At 36.2% G+C, this 11,271-nt stretch overlaps 1 protein-coding gene across 1 annotated transcript; it reads left to right on the top strand.

The window, feature by feature from the left end:
* The first annotated feature begins 362 nt into the window (after positions 1-362).
* On the top strand, positions 363-1,286 carry LOC119524494 (olfactory receptor 14A16-like). Its single transcript, XM_037823197.1, has one exon. The coding sequence runs from the start codon at positions 363-365 to the stop codon at positions 1,284-1,286; it is 924 nt and encodes a 307-aa protein (XP_037679125.1).
* Positions 1,287-11,271: the final 9,985 nt, after the last annotated feature.

Genomic DNA, 11,271 nt, shown 5'->3' with positions numbered 1-11,271 from the left:
CATACTGACTGCTCCATAGTCCTTTACTCACTACTATTGCAAAAGAAAAGTACGAAATTCTATCTAGTTGAGATGTGACATATGGGCCTTAACCTAAATATAATTTCAAGGTGAAAGATTGGGGACTTATATCTCTTTATATCTCCTTTTACATATTTAATGTGGAAAATGGGTTAAATTACCTCAATGATGACTTTGTCATAGAAGTCACAGAGGTCTCAAATTTTATCATAGATACACGGGTCAGTGAGGGAAAAATAATTTGCACCACAAATATCATAATAATAAATGAGAATTCACCTTTCTCCATTCTCCAGTTACTCACTTTATTTTTTAGAGTAATTGATTAAGTACCCAGAGAAATGGACAACTTCACCTTGGGGACCACATTCTTCCTCATGGGGTTTTCTGATCGTCGGGAGATCCAGATTTTACATGCTGTACTGTTTTTGATAATTTACCTGGCAGCACTACTGGGGAATCTTCTCATCATCATTCTCACCACCAAGGATCATAGGCTACAAACCCCCATGTACTACTTCCTGAAGAACTTGTCCTTTCTGGATCTTTGCTTCATTTCTGTCACTGTCCCCAAATCCATTGCTAACTCCATGACTAATCACAATACCATCTCATTTGTGGGTTGTGTTTCACAGGTATTTTTCCTATTTTTCTTAGCCACTACTGAAATAATTCTCCTCACAGTGATGTCCTATGACCGCTATGTTGCCATATGCCTCCCACTCCAATATGAAATCATCATGAACCAAGGGGCCTGTGTGCAGATGGCCATTTCTTCATGGCTCAGTGGAGGTCTTAATGCAATTCTGCACACAGCAGTCACTTTCTCTACACCCATGTGTGGGCCTCCTGACGTCCACCAGTTCTTCTGTGATGTCCCCCAACTCCTTTCCCTTGCCTGTTCTTATAACATTGGAGAATTTGTAGCTATTGGGATAAGCTTTGTATTAGATATTGTCTATTTTGTGTTCATTGATATTTCTTACATTAACATCTTCTCCACTATTCTGAAGATGCCATCCAGAGAAGGTAGGTCCAAAGCTTTCTCCACATGCCTGCCTCACCTCATTGTTGTGACTCTCTTTCTCTCTTCTGGGTTTTTTGACTATTTACACCCCCTTCCCAAATCTCCATTGCCTTCAGACTTGCTAGTTTCAATGTTGTATATTGTGGTGCCACCCACTATGAATCCCTTTATCTATACTCTAAGAAATAAGGATATACAGACTGCATCAAGGAAACTGCTAATGAGCAGACGTTGCTAATGAGCTGAACAATCTGGTTGTATAGTCTGGAAATAATTTTGGCTATGAAATTAAGATATATCATTTAAACTCTGGCTGTAATCATTAAACAGTTATTAAGATGCATTTTCTATGCCCACATCAAATGGATGGGACAAAGAGTACAGTTCCACTTGTAATTGGGGAGATATATGCTCGTATTATATTATCTTCCCAATGGGTACACCTTCATCTGTCATAAATCCTAAAGTGGGCAGGATTCTGGGGCATCAGAGATAGATCGGGATTCACTCAGCAAATTGAATGTATGATTACTCTTGGAAAAGGGGGTACCTAAATGCTATGTCATGGGGTGATACAGATTATCAATTCTGAAATCAAAGGATGCCAGGTATTGGGCAATGTATTTTGTTTCCATCTCTATTTTATGCCATTTTTTCTAGTATAGTTTTTATCCTTACCTTCCAATAATAAGAGATAGATACATTTTAACTTATGGTTATTATATTTAATGCACACCCTTATGATAATACTCAAACAAATTTATGGAAGTATAGAATAAGACAACAAGCCCAGATGGAAGCTTAGAATGAATGTGGGTTACAGAGGCAACATATAAAGACAATTTTCAGAAAGGTAACATCTAAGCATTATTTAAAAGTAGATAAGTAGAGAGTCTCAAAAGAAGTTGGAGGATGTATGTGAGGGTTGAATTGGAATCAGAAGAAAACTAAGTAGCAAAAATGGGAAGGGATGCAAGACTGGTCTAGTAGTGGGAGCTATATTGATCTTCATGATGAAAGACAATGCAAGAGGGAGGAGGTGTGGTAGGCAGAAAAGAAATGGGCTTGGCAATATTCTCAATCTAAGACAGTGGGAAAGAAAGCTTTGATCAATTATCACTATGAAGAGAAAGTAGCTATAGGGTTATACTATCAAATATCTAAGGTATCAAAAATGTTAGAAGAGGTCAACAATGGACAAGAAATTTGAGTTTACTACCATCAAGAGTTGCAAATATTTATAGCTTCTTTATATGCAGTCCATATCGTCTTAAGATGATTTCTTGATTCTTTTATCTAGTGTGTATTTTCCTGCCCTGAACCACTTATACATGAGATGTCCTTTGCATAGAATCATTCCAGACTACTTAAATTTCTTTTATTAGATGCTTTTTCACAAGATTTGCCTTTTCATCATAGCACTTATGTCAGTAGTAGTTGACATTATGTATTTGTTATACGTATTTTTATATGTCCCTTTTCTCAACCTAACTATATTATATTTGAGGGCTGCAGACATATCTCCAGTGCCTCTCTTAGTATGTGGCTTAGAGTAGAAATTAAACAAGTATTTATTTCATAGCTGAGCTGCTGGGCAATGCCATACATTTTCTTCTTCCCACAAAACTTTTGACATTACATTTATCTTTAAAATTTTAACATCTTCTGTATCCAATCCATATTTGGTACATTTGTGCTGTATAGTGTCTTATAAAAATAATCATCATCCTGAAAGATAATACAGCTCTAAAGGGAGAAATTATGCTTCACTGATTATGAAATCTGAAAATGATTTTAAATAAATTGATGGACCCATTTTAATTATCAGTAATCTTAACTATAATATGTTTGTATTTGCACTTAATTGACTTGTAATTCATACCAAAAGCAATGTATTACAATAAATCTTCTGCAATAATTTGATTTTGTGTATGTAGGTAGTTTTCATGATCAGTATCTGCATTTTCATATGTATAAAGGACAAATGAATGTGTGCCATAATTGGGAACAAGGATTTCTACATGTGAATAGCTACATATGCAATACTTAGAAAAATGATTTATATGAGTTAATTATAATGGGTCCTTCCCAAGCAGTTGATATACATCATATAAGTGTGGGCTGTGCTGCAAATCAACTGATCACAACTGCTTCAAGAATTAGGGCTTATGGCTACAAACCCTCATGTTCTGCTTCCTGTAAATTTGTGCTGCCTTAGAAAAACTGGTCTTTTGTATTTTCCACTAATAAAAGGAGAAAAATATTTTCATGAAATTTTGGAACTCACAGCATTATTGAATGATTCATGAATGTGGAAGCATCCCATTGAGAAAGCAGAAGGGAACTCCACTGCAGGAGTGGAAAGGGGAAGGACTATTAATTAAGATATATTTGACATCTTTATTTTTTGAATCAACTAAGAAGACCACAAGGAAATCAATATTGTTTGGGAAGAGAAAATTCACAAAGTTCATTTTTTTAAACCAACTTTGCTCCCGTTCAGACCGTGAACATCTCAGGAAAGTTTAAAACAAACAATATGAAGTACTACTCAGTGAGATGCTATGACATTTACAAATGGAGGATGCAATTGATGTATGAAATTACAGCAGTCTGAGGTATTTTATGGTAAATAGAAATGAAATTTATCTTTTGGAAGATGAATAAGAGAGAGGTAGGAGTTTTTTAAATAAATTCTGTGGCACAATTAGTCAGAAGGGCCAAATGCATAACGAAAAATTTCAAGCTCTGGAAGTAATTCTGGTGTGAATGGATCATACATTACTCATCAAAGAGGGGATGGAAAAGAAAATTAGGAAAGTGAAGTTTAGATCATGTGCAAATGTAAAGTGTTCAATAATTCATTGTGATGTCAAATTTAACAAAAGAAACAGTTAATATAAATTTTGTTCCAAACAACAGGAGTTAACTCTTATAAAGGGTCATTTTAACCATTTTTACATGAGTATTTCAGTAGCATTAACGACAGAACCCCTGTAATCATGAAGAAATGACACTCCATTCCCCCTCCACCAAAGCCCCAAACTACTTTCAATGTCTATGAATTGGCTCATTCAAGCTGATTCATACGAGTGAAGACATAAATTTTTTGTCTTTGTTTGCCTACTTATTTCACTCAGCATTATGTTTTCAAGGCTCACCCATGCTGTAGCATGTCAGAGCTCACTTTATTCCTTTTAACAGCTGAACCACATTAAATAATATGTATATAACACATTTTGTTTATCCATTCACCTATGAATAGACATGAGTTCTTTCCAAGTTTGGGTTACTGTGAATAATACTGATATAAACATTGAAGTACTCATTATGAGTACCTGTTTCCAAATCCTTTGGATATGTACTTAGGAGTGTAATTGAAGGTTCTTATTGGAATTCTATGTTTAACTTTTAGAGGACTGTTCAAATAGCTTTCCACATCAGCACCATTTTACATTCTCATCATCAGTGCAGGAGGGTTCCAATTAATCAGTCACTGCTACGTGATGGTTTTAATTATGTCTCCAAGAAACACATGTTGAAATCCAAATCCCAGTACCTCAGGATGTGCTGTTATTTGGAAAGTGGGTCATTACAGATGGAATTAGGCAAGTTAAAATTAGGGCATATTGGACTGACTGGGCTCTTAATCCAATAAGATCTGTGTCCAACAAATTTGGGCACAGTGAGCCAGAAGAGAGAACATCATGTGACAACTGAGGCAGAGAATGCCATGGATTTCTGGAAAACCATCACCAGAAGGTAGAAGAATCATGGAACAGAGTTTTTCTCCATTAACTTCTAAGGAAGTATGTCCTATTGAAAACTTGCTTTCAGATTTCTAACACCCAGAAATGTGAGACAACAAATCTTTTTTTAAGCCACTCAATTTCTGGTACTTTGTTACAGCAATCCAGAACTCCAATGCACTTGTATTCTAATTATTATTATTATTTGATAACCACAGACTTTGTGGGTGAGAGATTGCATCTCATTGTGGTTCTGATATGCATTTCCCTAATGGCTAATATGGAAAATCTTTTTATGTGATAATATGTGCTAAAAGGCAATTTATATATCTTCTCTGGAAATATGTCTGTTCAAGTTATTTATCCTTTTTTATTGCATTGTTTGCATTGTCTATTTAGTGGCAGAATTTTTATCTGCATACTGTATATAAATCCCTTTTCAAATAGCTTCTCCCTTTCTATAAGTGTATTTTCACCTTCATAATAATGTCCTTTGATGCAAAATTTGCTTTTTTTAATTTTGAGAAATCCAATTTATTTATGTTTCCTTCAGTTGTTTACATGTTTGATGTCATATCTAATAATATTGCAAAACTGAAGGTCATGAATATTTGCTGCAGTGTTTTATTGTGTTTTATGGTTTTAGAATTTATAATGAAGTCTGACACATTTGAGTAAGTTTTAATTTTTGTATATATTGTAAGGTAGAGGTCCAACAGCAAGGAGGTAATAATAGGGTTGTATATGGGAATCAAGTATTTTATGCATGATGGTTCTGTCAATGTACAAAACTTCTAATAAAAATGGACAGTTATGTGGATATACTATTGAACTCTCAATCCTAATTCATTAATCTAAATAGTGAACCCGATACTATCCCTATGACAGTACCACACTGTTTGGTTTACTGTATCTTTCTAGTGAGTCTTGAAATTGGGGAGTATGCATTTTTCTCATTTATTCTTCTTTTCCAGCATTCAGCCCATCAACCATTGTCCCTTGAACATTGGTCACCTGGCCAAATGGGCAGGTAAAAATACAGCTGCTACCACCAGTGTCCCCAATCTCCCTAGTGTGTGACCTGGGGCAAGGAAACAGTCAGCTCCCTGAATTTGGTCATCTGCAATGTGTGACCAAGGACTTGACCCCCTTGTCAAGTGCCCAGAGGACTTGCTGTGGCTCTCGCCATTGCCCTCTCCACCACAGAGCAATGGGAAAGCTTGGCCAGGTTTCTATCCCCCCTTGAACATTGACAACCCACCAAGAGGTCACCCTCTACTCCAGATGAGAACACAGGCCCAAGAGGGGTCCTGTCTTTTCCCCAAGTAACACAGGGAGTACAAGGAGATACTGCTTCCTCCCAGAAAGAGGCATCATCTGAGCTGACATCCACTCCAGCATGAACTGGGGTGCAGTTACCCTAGCTCATGAGTGTGTGTCAGGGCCTCATGTCAGCTGAACTATGGAGAGAGATGATGTGGTGTTTCAGAAGACCTAGTTGAGCAGCTCCTTCCTGCTGTAGCTCACTAGAGTCAAGCACCCCAAAGTCTGCCCAAAGCATACCAAATTCTTCCCCTCCCCAAAGGTCCATTCAGCACATTCTGTCTGTGCACAAGTCCCTCTGTGTCCACTCAAGATCTGGTCTCCAGAGGTGCCAAATATGACTGATCATGCAGGGTGGGGCTTCTGGGAGTACTGGACATTGACATTTTGCTACCTCTTTTATGTGGGGCCTTCCAAATACAGTCAGAAAAGATTTGCCATGGACTCCTAAGTCTCTCAAGTATTTCTCATAGTCCTCTGAGACTATGAGACCCTCTAATTGTGATGGAGACTTGTTATCCTGCCAGTTCATTATCTCCTGGAACAGTCCAACACCACCTCTGAGGACCTAGGCCTCCTGCCAGCCAACTGCCTCCATCTGCATGTGAACCAAACCTATCCCTCTTCTTCCTTGCCCACACAAGTCCAGACTGGAATTTTCCAAAGAAACTCAGTGAGCCCTGGACCCCCAGCCTCTTATTTTCCTTCATGAGCAGTTCCCTGCTCACTTATAGTTGTTCTCATCTGAGAAAATCTCAGACACTTTTTGAAAGTAGTAGAATCTGTCCCTGTTGGAGGGCAAGAATAAAGGACACAGTTGGGAATAGTGGGGAGGGTTTCAGGGCAAATCCACCTCACTAAAGCCTTCCAGGGACTGGCCTGCATAGATGTGTTCTGAAACTGGGTAACTCCGAGACTTGGGGGCCCTCTGGTTCTGGTGATATGAGCTCTCATGCTGGCATACCTGGACCACCATTCCTATTTAACTGAGCACATGGTTTTCACCCATTTAGATTTCAGTTGAACACACCACGTTGGTATGAAGCAAACACTGAGCAGGCTCCTGTTGGATCAGCTCTTTATCTGACAGGTAAGAGAGCCATTTGACAAAATGTGGCACACCTTCTTGATTAAAAAAAGACTGTGGAAAACTAGTATAGAAGGAAAATTCTCCAACCTGATAGTATATGAGAAAAAGCCACTAATATTCCCAAGGATGAATCACTGACAGCTTTCTGCCTAAGTTAACAAGTAAGTGATGTCCAGTGTCATCCTTGTTATTCAACATTGTGATGTAAGTTCTAGCCCGAGCAACTAGGTGAGGTAAAGGAATAAAATGCAACTACATTGTAAGGGAAGGAGAGAAACATTCTTTATTTGCAGATGATATGATCCTATATGCAGAAAATCCTGGAAAGTCCACAGCAAAGTTACTAAATAGTAAACAAATACAACACAATAGGGGTACCAAAATATGCAAAAATCATAAGTGAGAGGGGGAAACTGACCTTCAGATTTAACACATCAAAATAAGCAGATAACAAGGCATCAGAAAAAAATTTCAAGCCACAGTGAGAAACAGGAAGATATGGCTCAGAAAATGGAACAAACTAAAGCTTCAGATGAGCCCCAGAAGTTGGAAAAAATATTCAAACACTCCAACAAATATCCTAAATCAATTCAAGGATATGAAGAAAAATTGATATGGAGCTAACAGATATTAAGAAGAAAATGTGTGAGTACAAATAATCACTTAAAAAGAATAAAAGCTTATAAAGAGGCAAACCAGAAACTGTGGGGATGAAAGGCATAATACTGGAAATTAAGAATACACCAGATGCATAAAAAAGCAGGTATGAACAGGCAGAAGAATCAGTGAACTAGAAGACTGGATGATCAAAATCATACAATCAGAAGAGCAGGTAGAGAAAAAATAGAAAAAACTGAGGAGTGTCTCAAGGATTTGAAAGACAGCATGACATGCACTAACACATCTTGAATAGCCCAGAAGGAGAAAGGAAGGGAAAAGGAGCAGATAAATATTTTATAAATAATGGTAAAAATTTCCCAACTCTCATGCAAGACATAAATATCCACGTCCAAGAAGCACAACACATCCCAAACAGCATAAATCCTAATAGATCTACTCCAAGACACATACTAATCAGAATGTCAAATGCCACTGATAAAGAGAGAATTCTGAAAGCAGTAAGAGAAAAGCTATGGGTTATATACAAGGGGTCCTCAATATGACAAAATTCTGATTTTTCATATAATCCATGGAGGCAATAATAAAATATTTAAGGTAATTAAACAGAAAAAAAAAAAACTGCCAGTCAAAAATTCTTTATTTGGCAAAACTGCCCTTCAAAAGTGAAGGATAGTTTAAAATATACACAGATAAACAGAAACAGAGATTTCATCAACGAAAGATCCCCTAAAAGAATTATTAAAAGGTGTCTTGCATGTTGAAAGGAAAAGACAGTAGAGAGTGGCTGGCAGTAGTGTGAAGAAATGTAAATCAAAAGTAAAGGTAACTAAAAGTGTAAATACAAAACCCAATGATATGTATCCTCAATATACATATCTACCCTTTAATTCCTATGAGAGGCAGAATACAATTGAATGAGAAAAAGTCGTATTTCCTGAAACAGACACTAATAATATAAAACGGTAATGTGGGATAAAAGCAACACAAAGAGGGGAAACAGAGGGATATTGAGCAAACAACATGCATACTGTAGAAATTAATATGGTATATTTTCAACAAATAAGGTTACAGATGTATTATGCTGTGCAATACACACCCGAGTAACCACAAAGTAAGTATTTTAAAAATATATAGAAACAGAAATGAGAAAGGGATCCATCAGATACACAAATAAAGATGAATTATATAGTAAAGTATGCTGCAATGAAGGAAAACAGAGACATAAAAAACATGGCACATCAAAACCAAAAGGAAAAAGGGCTGAAGTAATACCTTTACGTTAATAACAATAAATGTTAATGGGATAAACTCCCCAATCATAAGAAAAAAGATTAGCAGAATAGATAAAAAGGCATGATCCAATTATATGTTGTTTAAAAGAGACTCAGCTTAGACCCAGAGGCACAAACACATTGAATGTGAAATGATGAAAAATATATGCATGAAATACTAACCAAAAGAAAGAGCTGAGGTAGCTATGTTAATATCAGGCAAAATAGGCTTTAAGTTAATACTGTTAAAAGATACAGAGAAGGACACTCTATATTAATAAAATTGCAAACATCCAAGAAGAAACAACAGTCATCAATATTTGTGCACCTATCTACAGCTCCCAAAATACATGAGGCAAATACTGGCAAAACTGACAGGAGAAACAGACACCTCTACAACAATTGATGGAGACTTCAATACACCACTCTCAACAATAGTTAGAACACCTAGAGAGAGATCAATAAGGAAACAGGGAACATAAATGTTATGATAAATGAACTAGACCTAAAAGAGCTATGCAGTACACGGAACCCCAGATCAGCAAGATGTCCATTCTTCGCTAGCACACGTGGATCATTCTCCATGATAGAATGCATGTTGTGTCACAAAACAAATCACAATAAATTTAAAAACATTGAAATAATACAGAAAATATTCTATGATCATAATGTAATTAAACTGTAAATAACTGGCAGAGAATTGGAAAATCTAAAAATATATGGAAGGTAAATAACACACCCTTAGTTAATCAGTGGGTCAATGAATAATTACAAGGGGAATCAGGAAATCACTTGTTAAAAATGAAAATGAGAACTCAACATATAAAAACTTCTGGGGTGCAGCAACAAAAATGCTGAGGGGAAAATACATACTCCTAAATGCTTACATTAAAAGAGGAGGAAGGGTAAGTAGTTGTTACCCATGCCATTTTATGTCTCCTTCACTGAAGGGCTAGAGTTTTAACTTTTAATTTTTTTATATTTAAATGTAGACTTTTGACACTTTTAAAAAACAAAAAAAAGACAAGAGAGATGAATTTTGTAAAAAATATATAAAGGGGGTGTTAATCGGTGTAAATCGCTGTTTGGATTTCCTGATTTTATAATAGGGCGGCTGGTTTAATATCTCACACAGTTTAAAAAATCAGCCCCTAATTTCTCCATGTTTACACTTCAATCTGCAGGCTTCTTAAAGTGACAGTATCCCTTAACCTGCCACCAGTGTCCACCCTTCAACCCCAGTCTTATAAAAAGGGGAGGAGAGTTAGCCAAACACTGTATGCTTTTAAGAAAAACAAAGTCGTCAACGAAATACTGTTAAGTCCAGAGGCTTTAAAACTGGTGCATTTACAGCAAAAAGGGATCCTGTAGCTTTAACTTGTAAACCACATCTTTTTTGCACTTTTTTTTATAAGCAAAAACGTGCCGTTTAAACCACTGGATCTATCTAAATGCCGATTTGAGTTCGCGACACTATGTACTGCGTTTTTCATTCTTGTATTTGACTATTTAATCCCTTCTACTTGTCGCTAAATATAATTGTTTTAGTCTTATGGCATGATGATAGCATATGTGTTCAGGTTTATAGCTGTTGTGTTTAAAGATTGAAAAAAATGGAAAACATCTTTGTACATTTAAGTCTGTATTATAATAAGCAAAAAGATTGTGTGTATGTATGTTTAATATAACATGACAGGCACTAGGATGTCTGCCTTTCTAAGGCAGTTCCGTTAAGGGTTTTTGTTTTTAAACTTTTTTTTGCCATCCATCCTGTGCAATATGCCGTGTAGAATATTTGTCTTAAAATTCAAGGCCACAAAAACAATGTTTGGGGGAATAAAAAAGAAAAAAATCATGCCAGCTAATCATGTCAAGTTCACTGCCTGTCAGATTGTTGATATATACCTTCTGTAAATAACTTTTTTTGAGAAGGAAATAAAATCAGCTGGAACTGAAAAAAAAAAAAAAAAAAAGAGGAGGAAGAGGTAAAATCAAACACCTACTGCACAACTAAAAGAACTAGAAAAATAACAAGTAACAGAAAGCAAGCAGAAGGAAAGAAATAACAGTTTAGAGCACAAAGAAATTAAATAGAAAAAAATAAGAAAATAGAAAGCATTAACAAAACTAATGGATGGTTCTTTGAAAAGACCGATAAAATTGACCAAC

Source organism: Choloepus didactylus (genome assembly GCF_015220235.1).
Source record: "Choloepus didactylus isolate mChoDid1 chromosome 11 unlocalized genomic scaffold, mChoDid1.pri SUPER_11_unloc2, whole genome shotgun sequence".
Lineage (NCBI taxonomy): Eukaryota > Metazoa > Chordata > Mammalia > Pilosa > Megalonychidae > Choloepus > Choloepus didactylus.
The sequence above is the reverse complement of the archived record's forward strand: the minus strand, read 5'-3'. Positions and strand labels throughout refer to the sequence as shown.